We start from the raw sequence: 14,458 nt of genomic DNA, 5'->3' as shown, positions 1-14,458 counted from the left end.
TTTATGTTGTTGTCGTTGTTGTTGTTATTGTTGTCGATTGTGGTTAATGCTGTTTCTGTTGCTGTTTTTGCTTACTTTTCACACAATGCGCGCGATTTATTTATTGTATGCATTTGGGAGTTGAAATTGATTAATTACAAAACGGAAGAGCTGCCTGAAGTAAGTTATCGATGGGCTGCCTGAAGCCCGATTCCAGCTCGTGTTAAGCCAAGCCTTTGTTTTCGTGGCAACAGAAAACATTTTTCATGCTTAATATATTACAATATTATTATTATTATTATTATTATTAATATGTTATTAACATTACACAAAGCACAAGCTGCTCAGTCATGGCTCAGTTGGTTAGTTTTCTGTTGTGCTGTTTATTGTTCTATCGAAGGCCACTAGCTCACAATGAATTATCAGAATGACACTGAACTATTGAACCTGCTCCACTTGGTCGGGCAGACAGTGAACCATCATTAAGTGGAACGAAGGGCTGCGAGTTTCTTACGGTAGAAAACCTAAATGATTCAGTTAAATATTCATTTTGTAAAATTAGCTAATTGGACAGAAGTAACTGAAATATTTTAATAAATATTTATATTTAAAATAGTATAACAAACAAATGTAAATATTATAAAAAATTAATATAATTAAATTATAAATTTATATTAATATATTACAATATTATTAAAAAATATATGCCTAGGCCTTTTCCACGTGTGGAATACAAATACAAATCGCATAAAATTATATTTGTTCACATATCGGGCGATCACTGTACTTGCTCAGTAACACGTGTCTTTTATAATCGTGCTGTGTGATTTGTGACATGTTTATAGCAAAAATATTATTAGAAACCCTTTCATTAACTTCCTTCATTATTTGTTTTATTATTTACTTGCGAGCCATAAAACTGTCTGACAAAATAACATAAAGACAGGATAAGGTTAGTTCCTGTCCATAGGCTCAGCCCCAATTTGCTTTAATATTTACTTGCGATGTTGTCGGGGCGTGTCTACGAGTATGAAGAACGTTTAAATTGTTTACACAAACTGGCGTCTGGCGCCAATTCAAAGACATCCACTTGGAGATCAGTTGGCGCCTGATCTTCAATTGCAAATGGAATGCAAAGATGCCCCGACACTGGGGGGGATCAAGACGAAGTTGAGCGCAATAGCAGTCTGCAGTCTTCAGCTTGCAAATTGTTTTTGATCTCGAGGCAATCTCATGAATGTGTTAGACGATTGTGCTGCAGCTTCACGAAATTCAAAAAGAAAAAGATGTCAAAGCAATTAGTTGAAATCAACTCGAGATACATCAAAACAAAAAGAGAAAAGTACAAAATATTTTGCCTCTCAGCGCAGCAGTTGCTGTTGTTTTTTAATGCCACATGTGTCGCCTTTTTACGACGCTGAACTACTTAAATGGTATGGAATTTTTTGTTTTGTTTTTTAATGAGCTATATAAATGTTTGAGGTCTGTGGACCATGCACAAGCATCTACAGAATTGTCGTGGAAATTAATGTGCGTAGACGTAGATGTGAAAGACAAGTACTAAAGGCATAATGGGAAACACTTTTTCATAGCGTTTAATGGGGTGAAACTCTTAACCCTAAAGAGGAAGAAGCGCTCGAAATGTAAACAAAAATAGTTAAGGCGCATGAAACAGACAGAAATTGAAAATATAGAATGGGAATACAAAACTTTTTTAATTATATAAAAAAGTGAAATCATTATTGTGATTAAATTTCATTTAATTTATAACAAAACGAGTGCACTTATTTATAAATTTATTACTTGTCGTTGCTGATAGATGATGAGCTCTAAGTGATAGCTAGAGTTGAAATAGTTCGAATCATTAAAGCTAATCAGACTGCAATCAGACCTTTATAATATTAAATAATAATAACATAATAATTTTTAATAATAGATTATTTTGAAAATGTTTTGATATAGTATTATTTTCATCATTATTATTTAATTATAAAAAGTATCAAATATAAATTATATTTGATACTTTAACTAAAGTTATAGATTTGTATAGATAATAAATTATTTAAATAGTATTTATTTAACAATAAAATTATTTTCATCATTATAATTTAATTTATAATGCCCTATTTTAATATTTTGATATATTTTCTTTGTATTTTATTTCAGGTTTATATTGATTTTATATAAATATATATATATTTTAACTTTTTTCTCTTTTACTAATGAATTTCACTTTTTTCTCTTTCAGGTAAGTTTCACACGCCTTTTACATCACTTTGTCTGTCATGAAAGTCGAAAATAAAATGAACGTAAGTCTGAAGAGATATCTACTTTAAGCTCGGATAAAAACTTTTCAATACATATATATTTGTTGCCAATTAGTTAGCTGTTTTTTCTTCAGATACGCGTTTATTAACACATTCCTTGAATTGATGAGATAAATGACTCAACTGAGTGACTTCAGCGTTAGTCAGTTGTTGAGGCTAAGCAAACTAAATATAATTAGAAATTTAGATAAGGCAAAAGGTGCTTAACCTGAGCTCTTCGTATTTTATGATCACAGATAACTATTAAAAACTGGTATTACAGACATAGATAATAGATAAAGCATAATTTATCTAAAAGCTTGAAGCTTACCTGTTTTATTGTTTTACTCAAATATAAATTTAATAATTTCCTTTGTCATATTAGTTTGCCAGCTCATTAAACCTAATTAGGATAGCATTTAGAATGCGCTCTCAGAAGCCAGTTTCATTTCGGAGATCCTTTGATTAATTGGCGAATTTTTGCGCATCAGCGAGCAACAAAAGGAGCTCAAACTTAAGAACCTTGCCCTTTTTTTGCTGTTGTTTCATACAAAATTCATAATTCAGAATCAAATTTATGTTTGCACAGCTCAATTTTTGGCCAGACAAAAATAAAATAAAAACTGTTGTCTCTTCTTAGAACTCGGTATATATATAAATATATGTATATGTACATATATAAGCGTCGGCAAAGCTACAAAGTCTGGCAACACGCAGACTTGCAAAAATAAATATATGAAAAAAAAAAAAAAAAAAAAAAAATCAAATGAGAAACTTCAACTGAAAAGTGAAGCTCACTTTGAAACTTCTTTGAAGCATTGAAATATATATTGCAGTGTATTTGTTTTATTTGCAATAGATATAGCTTGAACGATGTGAAGATACATTAACCTTCGTATTTGTGGTTGTTTCGACAATTCTAGTTTTTTTTTTGGTTGCGCAAATACGACAACGACAACGACAACAGCGACAACGACAGCGACTTTTGTATCTAAAATCAACAAGTTCACAGCGAACATGAAAAAGATAAAACCTTTAAGCCTCAGGCATACTTACAGACACACACACACACACACACTCACACATACACACACTCATACACACACTTACACACTCCCATTCATTGTCAGACATTTGCTTAGACAACAAACAGCAGAAAAACAAACCACCAAAATCCAGTTGACATGACTTCACAAACACGTAAATGAAAGACGACACAAATATAGAACGTAACTCGATCAGAGATAATTCAATTTTGTGACACTTTAGTGGGCTTTTTTTAGGGTGGAACGTAGCGTACGTAGAATGCGGAACGAGTGAGAAGTTCTTTGGCTTCATTAGTTTGTTTGATTAAACTCCTAACTTGAGTTAACGAATGAGTAATGTCAGAATGAAAGAAAACTTTAATTGATTTCCAGTTAGGAAAACTAATAAGCTGAATCTAGTTTCGAAGGGCTTACTGAAATGGCTTGACCTGTAAATTGTGCTACTTATCAATGTTTGTTAATTTAATTTATGCGTAGATGCATTCGCTACTTTTTGCCAAGCATTTGATATCCACTCGAATTTTAACATTAATTTAAAATTTTAACAAATTTATCACTATTTTATTTTTTGGGATATGGCAAAAATATTTTTCCATTTTTTTTTATTCAACGAATAATTTACGCTTTTAGGTCCATTAAAAATATCAATAATTATCTGCTCAAACCTTTTATAAGAAATTATGCCTCTGTTAATTCCATATTCAAACAGCTTCCATATAGAATTTCTTAGTAGTCGCACGTTAATTCAGGCAATATTTTTTATTTCGAGCACTTACCAAGCTTCATCTGATTGTTCCACATAAATTATCGAGTTGTTGCAACTGGCAAATGTAAATTACAGTAATTTATCCACTTGCTGCTGCAAATATTTGATGACAATCTCACATGCAACTGCCTAAAGTGCCTTTCACCACCTGAAAATAAAAAGGCAGCGAAAAAACACTTTTGTGGCATCCACAAAAACATGCCCCATAAATATACGCGACTCGCCTAACGTAATTTGGAGAGAGAAAGAGAAAGAGAGGGAAACAGAGAGAGGGAATGTTGGTATTCGATTCCGATTACCACAAGTGCATTGCAGGCCATGAGTAATGCAAATGGAACCTGCGAATGGGAAATTGATACGAGGTTCACTTTGAACTCGAACAACTGTCCGCTGAGGTCGTTACAATGGGGAATGTAATCCAAAAGTATTCGCTAATTTAGCTGATATTTTATTTCGGTTTCAATTTGCAAACAGAATTTTAATGGCAAAGGTTTCCTACAAATATGTAAGGATGCGCATGCCAAGGGTGTCGAATGTTAAATACTCTACGAAATAAAGGGTTTAATATAGTTTTTCTAGTATATCCATTTAGGAGATTTATTTTTTCTAAAACTGGAAAAATTATTCAGTATTTTTCATATGGAGCTGTAGTTTGTCAATAGTTAAAAGATATGTTGAAGATTTATACTTCTAAAACGAGAAATATTATCTATGTATATTATTGGCTGATTTTTATTTAGTTGAAAATATATGAAATTCTTAACTTCCCTATAAATTATATTTCAACTTTTTTTGTTTTTTACTTATATTTCATTTCAGTTAATCAATGAAAAAAAAAAATATATATATTATAGGTAGTTTTGGATAACTCCATAAATATATTATATCTTAAATTGCATATTCAAGTTAGATGTATTCATTTTCCATTTATTCCTTCTTCTTTCGTATTACTTTGTAATCCCTCCGTTTCTTTGTTCTTCTTCTCATCTTTTTGTTTGGAGTCTTCCAAAACGAGAGCTTCAATTTTCTTCAGCGTCTCCTCTATTCTTCTATTGTACTCTTCTTCCTCACTAGTGCTCTGTTCCTTGCTCTCTTGCTGCTCTGCTGGGCTATCTCCTTTGGTGCGTCTTCCCAGGGTCAACTTTGTAACCAGATGCCTCGGTACACGCACCTCGGCGCCAATGCGATTCGCGCTCTTGTACTGCTCCAGGACGCGCATGAAGGGCTGCAGGGGACAGCCTCTGCTCTGCGCCTCGATCATCAGTCGGTGGGCGTAGTCCATGAAACGAGCATCTTCACGCAGGCACTCCAGCTGCGCCAAGCGATTGTAGTTCGTGGTCGGACGTGCTTCCGCGTCGCGTCGTTGCTGCTCCTGCTTGTTTAGCTCAGCGCGCAGCTCGTGCTGGCGACGCAGTTGCTCCTGACGTTCTTGCAGCTTGAACTGCACGTGAATGCGTTCGTTTTCCAGTCGCCTAGCTACGTCGTCGTTGAGTTCCGCCTTTGCCCGCTGCTTGGCTGCCTCGGCCTGCAGCTGCTCTTCTCGCTGCATGGCCTGGCGTTGGGCTTTAGACTGCTCCAGCCGCTGGCGACGTGCCTTCTGCTCCACACTGTGCGCTCGTCGCATTTCCGCCAGCTGCCGCTCGTGGCGTCGCTGATCCTCGCTAGCGCTGTAGTGCAGCCGAGGTGCTAGCTGCTGTGCCAGCTGCTCGTTAAGCTGCAGTCGCCGCTGCACGCGCTGCTTGGCCAGATCGTTCTTCAGGCTGTCCAGCCTGGCCTTGGCCTCGTTGTGCACCTCGCAGAGCGTCAGCTCCACCTTGTCTATCAGCTGCTGCTGCTTCCTTTGGTGCTCAGCTGCCTCCAGCGAAGCCAACGCATATTGTCGGGTCTGCTGCATCTTGGCCATCTGCTCGGCGCGCTCCTTTGCTAGGTGCTGCTTCACTTGCAGCTCATTGCGTTCTCGCTCTTGTCGTTCGGTCTCCAATTGCTCAGCTTTCGTCGCATTACGTTCCTGCTGACGCTGCTCAATGGACTTGAGCAGCTCCCACTTGTGCTCGCTCAGCTGCTGGCTGCGCTGCTTCTGGCGCAACTGCGCCTCCTCCAGCCCATTGAGCACCTGTTCGCTGTAGATGCGTTTGTCCAGATCTCTCTGCTGCTCGGTGGCTGCCGCAAACTGTGTCTGCAGCTGCCTCTGGGTAATGATGCCGCGCAGCACCTCGCTCTGCAGCTTGGCGCAGTGCAGCTCTCGCGGACCCGGACGCAGTTGCTCCAGCAGCTGTTGCGCCTTCTCGATGCGTTGCTTTTGTCTGAGCTGCTCCTCTCGCTGTACCGCAATGCTCTCCTCCTGCGCCCGTTCTTTGGCCAAATGCTGCTGCTGCTGTTGCTCCAATTGGTCCCTTTGGCATTGCTCCTGCTCCGTGGGGCATATATTGCGTCCAGCAAAGCGTCGAAGTAGCTCCTCGCCGCCAAGGCGTAACCTCTCGTTATCTAATTGACGTTGCTTCTGTTTTTCCTGCAGCTGCTGCTCAGCCGCTTTGTTTGCATTAGCTTGGATCCGCTCATAGCGCTGCAGCGATATAACCAATGGCGGCTTCTCTCGTATCTTCACCTGGCGTCGTTCCTGTGGCAGCCAACTGTACTGCATGACGCTGGACTGGAGAATCTACTGAAAATTTTGCAGGCAGCCATTGCTCGGGTGTTTATTATCGGGTTTGTTAAATGTTGTCAAGGAGCGCGATTCGTAGTTATGGAAATATTGAATAGCCCATATATTGTATAAATAAAATGAATTTTGTTTTTGAGAGAGAGAGAGAGAGAGAGAGAGAGAGAAAATGATAATTCAAAGAGATATAATATTATATGATATATTTATTTTCTATATGTAAATCACATTATAGTTGCATAATATCATCTGAAATGCTACATGTAACTATGTATAAAGATTATGTTCTCTTTACGTCATATTTGTTTGGAATGGGATTATTTGTAAAGACCGCTTTAAAAAGATAAAAGAAAATATTAAATAGTTTTAATAATTCATTCTGCTTTTTGTGCGATATATATAAACTTTCTTATCGAATATTTAATATATTATATACAATTTTTCTTGAATTTCAAAAGGGTTTCATATTTCTTTAGTAAAATAAAACAATAATATTTATTAATTTGAACAAGACTAATTTATTAAATTTCAATCTAATTTTCCTAAAATACGTTTTCAGTTCACAACTTATTCTCTCAGTGTATCGCCCACTTGTTGTGTATTTTAATAACAATTTTTATCTTCTCAAATTGTAATGGATTTCAGTCTGTATTCGGATATTTGCATTTTTCTAATACTTAGTTAAACTACTAATTGTGATACTTTGTGTACGAGAAATGTCAATTTTGTCAAGTCACTTAGGCCAGATATGTTGTCATTATTTTGATTAATTAGCCAAGTTAGCGCTTGCTGACAACTGTCAACGCAAATGGCAAACATTTTCCCCGAATGCCATTCGCGATGGCTTAATTATGTCCAAAACTTATGTCTTGGCCATTTTGCAAGCGACTGCAACAGCTCAATGTGAATCTGGTGACGGGCATTGCTGATAAAAAAGTAAATAAAAAAAAAAAAAAAAAAAAAAAAATAAAGTTGTTGAATGTGCGCAATTTACGGGCGTACTTCATGATGAATAATACACATAAACTGGTCACTAGTTGAGGTGAGTTTCGGAATGCCCACAAAATCACAAATTGTCAACTCATTTCCCGATCGCCTATTACAAGTTGTGTGTGGTGTTAAGAGCTACCGAACCCAGAAAAGGGCACAAAACAAATCTGTTTGGGCACGCTTCATTTGGCTCACATTCAAATCCAATGAATCGTATCTGTATCTCTGCAGCTGAGGTTCAAATAAATTTAATTAACACTTAACTGCGAATGGGCACTAAAAGTCTTACAATGAACCCATTGTAAACTCAAAAATCTGTAATATATATTTCAAAGCAAACAGTATTTTGTAAACTGTCCCTAACTGCCTCACATAAAGTTAGATCTGAGAAAGATTGTGCGCTCTATATTCGTTGAAGTTTGTGGATCGAATTTGAATTGAATATATTCGGGTTGTGCCAAATCTAAAGTACTGAGAAACAAAAGTAATGTGAAATACTGAAGCGTAACAATTGGGCCCTTGAATTGGGTCAGTGATTTAACATTGTCTGCGGCGTGGTAGGCTATGAAGGCCCCGCCCATAAATAAAGCCAATAAAACTCGCGATAAAGGTAAACTAGTTAGTCATATCTGTAAAAGTGTTTAATAGGTTATGCCACTTGTCCAGCATATTGAGGTGGTTAGACGGCATTAGAAGCGACTTGAAAATTTATCGATAAGTATTCAGTTATGACATATATTTGACATCTACTTAAGATATTCTTTTAGGGGATACTCTTTAGAAATTTTTCCAATTGGAAAAAATTTATATTATTATGGGTTCATGTTAACTGTAGAGTTATGTAATGCATATGTTGAAACTCTGTTAAGTGTTCATTTTATGTTAAATTTAGAAATGAATGCGGTAGCTAGAATTTATGGGAGTTTACACAGATAATGCTTAGCTAAAATATATAAATAATAAATAATAATATTAAAATTCCAAATTTATATGAGACTAACTATCTAATATTAACTAATATTAAAAAAAAATTGTTTTTTTATAACCCTACCAACCTTTTCCCTTTGTCTTAGCTTTCTTACTTTTGCTTCACTAACCATTAAACCAACTCATTAAAATTTTGTTATCTGGCCAATTTCTTAGTAACAATAATCTTATCTGAGGTAATTGATTCCTCGTAAGCTTCAACTGATGGAATTATAGACTTTAGGTATGGATAAATAAGCTTTACAGCAACAGTTTGCCAGCTGAATGCAATTGCTGCTAGTTCACTTCAACGTCAAGTGCAAATGACAGCACTAAACAACTGGACAACAACAAACAAAACAACAGACAACAGACAACAAAAGCAACAGAAGCAAAATTGTGCCTTCTTGCGGTCAACCTCTGTCTTGGCCCTTGTTCGGTTCGGTTCGGCTTGGCTTTGGGCTGCTGTTGCTGGTTGCCACTTGAATGACTTCATGTGCCCCTGTCGGAAAACTTGAAAAACTTGTCTTTGTCGAGAGACAGTAAAGCCGGGGGCAGTGTCTGGAACAAGAGCTATAGCCATAGCCATAGCCATAGCCACACGTACTTTATGCAGTGGGCACTCGGACAACACGAGAACGGCCAGGTGAGAGGAGCGAGATAAACAACAAGAGCAAGAACAATGATGGCGACTGGGACAACAAATGAGTGCAACTGTTTCTTATAGAACAAACTTCATGCACTTCTCCAGTTTGCCTCTGTCCAGTTTTTCAGACCGCAAAAAGAAAGAAAAGCAAAAAGCAGAAAGCAAAAAGCAAAACGCGACCATTCTCAAAAGTCCCCAAGCAATGTCCACTGACTGCTCCGGCAGCTCCGGGCTCCAAGTTTGGCCAACAGCACAAGACGAAGTCGCTGTCTGGCACTTTGTATCTTCTGCAGATCTTAACTGCGTCTCGGAACGCGTCCACATTCGCCAGTTGTTCGTCTCGATTGTGGTTCGGGCAATTAACATGCAATTAAAAGACGTTTCAATCTAAACAACTTAGAGCGTAGCATACATATTACCACTTTGCACGGCATACACCGATACACACGCACGCACACACTCGCACACACTAGCACACAGAAAATGTAATTTAAGCATCGTAAACACTTTAAAGATCTACACTGACAGACAAGCTTTGAAGCACCGATGTCCACATCGTCAGTGCCTTTCCCAATGCTAAATTGTTAGCTACTGCTTTGCCATAAAATGCCGATAGTCCTACATATAGCCAAGGTTTATGTTTAGCCAACTTTTATAGTGCATCGTTTGTTTATTTAAATTTAGAGGTATAGACCTATATCCGAGATTACGAATCAGAAGCCATGGCCAAATGTAGTCGAATTTGAAAGAAATAACTTTTCTCAGCTTCCTTTCAATTTAAATAAATAAATGGCAATTTATCAAAATTATAACAATGGGGAACTAGTACATATTTTATTCATCTACAGCACGGCTGCCTAAGTAAATGTTCTTTCAGCTAATGACTAATGGCATTTACTTTAATACTTAGCATAAATTTTGACAAGCAACATTTCAAGTATAATTTGTATAAATATTCTCTTTCGTTACGGCAATTTACAATTGTTAACATACGAAATGGTTTTTATACCTTGTAGACATTGAATATGTCCAAATAGGGTATATTGTTTTGGTGACCGCTTATGTAATAGGCAGAACAAGGCGTGGCTGATTTCATATATGTATCATGTCTCATCCTAATTTGCTCTTTTCAGTAGAACATGATGCTAGACATACCATATGATATATATGTGCACAGATCATATAGAGTATTTATTTTAGTATTTATTTATTTATTTATCAATTAATATTTATGCCCTATTTAATTTAATATTTATGCCCTATTCATAAACAGGAAGAATTCACCAGACTTAACTGATTGCAGGGTATTTCCTAATCACACATTCCCGCCTTTAGCACTCATACATGTTATTTCTTACAAATTTACTTCAGAGTTGTTTGCTGTACTCGACTTGCTCAAGAAATACTTCTACGGCTTATGTCATTTTTCGTGTAAATAGCGTACAATAAACACAAAAGCAACAACAACAATTACAGCGACAGCAACAACATCTACAATAACTACAGCACTTATAAGTTTAGAGACCCGTATTAGACATGTCTTTGTTCTACCCTTTCCGAAACTAAAGTCCGCCATCAAATGGAACTAAAGCGCGTCTTTTCTTTCTATTATTTTTGAAGGCGTTTCCATTTTGTGGCGCGGGGTTAGATCAGTTGAACTTTTAATTGTGTGTTTTCATTATCAATTGAAATGTTCTGGATGCCTTCCATTAGACGTCTCTCAATATGTATGTATGTGTGTGTGTGTGTGTGTGTATACAATTTCATAAGCCGCTCTATAGCATTATCATCGTCATGTTAGGTTGGTCCAGGCACTTTTCAATGCCAACTCGATCACGTTTTAGACGGCAAATTTGTTAACTTTGCGTTTTGTATATGCTACACGCTCTAAAGAGCATAGCCAATTGCATGTGTGTCTATTGAGAGCCCCATTATCGGTTAACATGAGCTTTACATCGATTTGTCAGGCACACCTGAAGTTGAGTTGTTGTTGTTGTTGCTATTTATGTTGTTGTTGTTGCTGTTTCTCATGTCAATTTTATTAGTAGTTTATTCAGTGTCAGTTGAAGTCTCTTGGGATGGCTGTTGTTTCATTAGTGAAATAGACTTTTAATTGAGGCTTAGCAACATGAAAAATTATTATAAATATGCTAATGTGAGCAGAACTCTTAGAGTATAATATAATCATATAATATTAGCACTTCAGTTGAATTTGAAAAAAGCTGATAATAATTTATGTACATTTCATTTAATAAGAAATTATCATCTACTTTTATCTAAATTCTTTATCCCAAATTTTTCTAAAAGCATCTTTAGAATTTCTATATTTTTGGTTAAGCGATTTTCTTTTATATTTCAAACTTGATACTAGCAAAAAATATGATATTTCATTTTCTTAATTTCGTTTATGTTTCTTCGTTCTTCTCATTTCTGGCACACTTTCAATTTGACTAAATTATATCAAATTAAGATCTATTAAAACTGCTCCCGAAATTATTTAATAATTTTATTCACATCAATTTCTTTTAACCGGCCAATCTTTCAACTTGTCAATCAAAGAAATTTGAAACCAATTTGAGTAATTTGAAGTTGGTTAGTGAAAGATTTCATAATTTCATATAGATATCGCCAATTCTGTGTTACAAAACCCCCAAATCAATCAATCAAAGCGAATTAAAGAGCTACACACAAAAAATGACGAAAACAGAGTAGAAAATAAAAGATAAAATACATTCAAAGAGCCGCTGTCAATCACACGCTCTATTTACAGCAACAACAACAAGAATAAGTCGGCGACCGTGTAAAACAAAACAAAATTAAATTTAAGCAGAAAAAAACTAGCACAAAATATTGGTCAAAATATTTACAACGAGCCGAAAAACTAAATGCCACGCCTCGCCGATGATTAATGAGGCGCAGACGGCTTAGAAAGCGCCACAAATGAGTCCATTATGACAATAAGAGGCCAATGAGTGTCCAATAGGAAAATGAAGAAGAAGAAAAAGAAGCGTCAGCGGCAGCCGGAGCATGTCGTCGACGTGTTATGGTCCCCAGGCGTTGCATGCAACTCGTCTCGGCTGCCCCCGCCCCCTATCAAGTGGCGCCCACACGCCGTAAACTCATTTGTATGCAGCTCAACGCCTCATCGTGAAGCACCGATAGTCATCGAGCGCCAAGCCAATGCTGAAAGCTTGTCAATCCCCAACCAAGAATCTCTGGGCCTCATCGGCTGTGGGGCTGGCAAAGAGTTGGAGACGCAGACGCAAACTGGGGTCTGCATAGCTCAGTCTATCTATGGAGCTGGCCGCAGCGCACGCGCGTTCCCACAACGCAATTTATGCAAATGTATGCACAATATTGAAAAAAGAATATATCGATATTTGTGTGAATATACATATATGTATATATTTTATATATATATAATTTGTTTTCAAGTTCTGTGGCGATTGGCAAGAAGCACTTCCACTTTAAGCCGCTTTGCCAGAGACGCCTCATTAGCATAATAGACCCAACCGCAATCGGTAGTCAGCAGAAGCTCAACACATATGAGATAAATGTAAACTATGGCCATAGAATCAATATTAGGAAATCATCTACGAAGATCTTCTAATGATGTGAAAAATAATATAATATTTGACAGCCGCAACAGAAATATTGCCAGAAACCGTAAGACAAAAGTCGATTTCCGATGCTAACGGCGCTGCTTTGCGAATAATAATTATGCATATATTAAAGATCAATAAATAAATACTATAATAATGAAAATAAACTTGAGAAAAATCAACTCTTTTCTATGTTTTTACAAAGTATTTTGATATCATTGACATTTACGGATATTAAATACAAAATAGGCATTCGATTACTAATCAACTTTCCGATCTCTGCAGATATAATAAATTTGGACCAGTTTTTATAACAAATAGCTATCATTAAGTCACATCATTATGAACTCCATTTTCATAACTTGTTCGAAATTTCTCCCTTTGTAATCAGATATCCATGAGATATTATATATAATTTTCACTTGTTATTGTATATTTTCCAATATTTCGACCGGAAATTTCATCACTTTATGTAAATGAATATTGTTATTGTTAAATTGAATTTTGATTATAATATAAGCCGCAACAATAAACCATTTTTATCACCTAAGCATCAGCTCCAAATGTTGACCGAGCCTCAAATACTAAACAAACTTAAAAACTAAATCGTCCAATCAAAACAACTGAGAGCCAGCCGACCTTGTAGCATTAATTTGAACATAAGTAGGAGTGAGAGGTCCAATATAAAATGCATAGTTCAAGACTAAATATATAAAATATAATCTGTGCATCGCATTTACGTGCCTCGACTAGTTAGCGAAGTGTTTTCGTAAAAATTAGATTGAAATTAATTTCACACAATTAAGAGACTCGGAATTTCGTTCGAAACGAAAAGCCGCCACACAAATTAAATGCTCATTTTCATTGAAAACTAATTAATTTTGTTTACTTAGAAGACAAAGCAAAGAAAAGAAAAAATAAATAAATGCTAATTCGCCCACAAATTAATGGTACAACAAATTGTGGGTTCAGCTCTTAGGAGCATTTCAAAATTTGTTTTTGTCAGTCAAACAAAACAAAATAGAAGAAAAAAGTCATTTGCCTTGCAAATTCTGAGTGTTGAAATAGATTTATGAGCATATCTTAATTACTCTTTAAGTATTTAAAGTGCCAAAAGGAGTTTGCAGAAGCGTGAGAAACTATTAAGAGAATTTTAATTAAAGTTTCAATAGAAATCAATTATATTATTATTATATAAAGATCTTCTTTTACTTCACAATTACAATTACTTTTGCAATTGATTTACATCATTTTCGTTTGACACCTATTCAGACTGCATTTAGCCAGCTTTTGTAGTAGGCGATTAGAGCTAAACAAATTGAGGCTTTCATAAATTAGCCACAAATTGAAAGAGATGTATTTAACACTAAATCATGTGAGTTTTAGCCCACCAGCTACAAGAGCGACCCGCATTAACTAACTGGAATCTATAGAAATCGATGGTCGCTGCCAATTATGGGCAGCCCAACCGCTTGGACCACAGTTGCGACCCACAGTG

General features: G+C 36.2%; 2 protein-coding genes across 9 annotated transcripts in view; one reads left to right on the top strand and one right to left on the bottom strand.

Moving 5' to 3' along the window:
• LOC6583088 (protein TANC2) overlaps nt 1-14,458 on the top strand; it is a 62,987-nt gene that overhangs the window by 15,644 nt on the left and 32,885 nt on the right. The gene's annotated exons all lie outside the window — the stretch shown is intronic.
• On the bottom strand, nt 4,985-7,084 carry LOC6583089 (trichohyalin). Its single transcript, XM_002008731.3, has one exon. It carries the CDS (start codon nt 6,736-6,738, stop codon nt 5,014-5,016), a length of 1,725 nt encoding a protein of 574 aa, XP_002008767.1. The 5' UTR covers nt 6,739-7,084; the 3' UTR covers nt 4,985-5,013.

The sequence above is a fragment of the Drosophila mojavensis genome, unplaced genomic scaffold, assembly GCF_018153725.1.
Source record: "Drosophila mojavensis isolate 15081-1352.22 unplaced genomic scaffold, ASM1815372v1 contig_74, whole genome shotgun sequence".
Taxonomy (NCBI): Eukaryota; Metazoa; Arthropoda; class Insecta; order Diptera; family Drosophilidae; genus Drosophila; species Drosophila mojavensis.
This window is presented reverse-complemented; position numbering and strand designations above follow the sequence as displayed.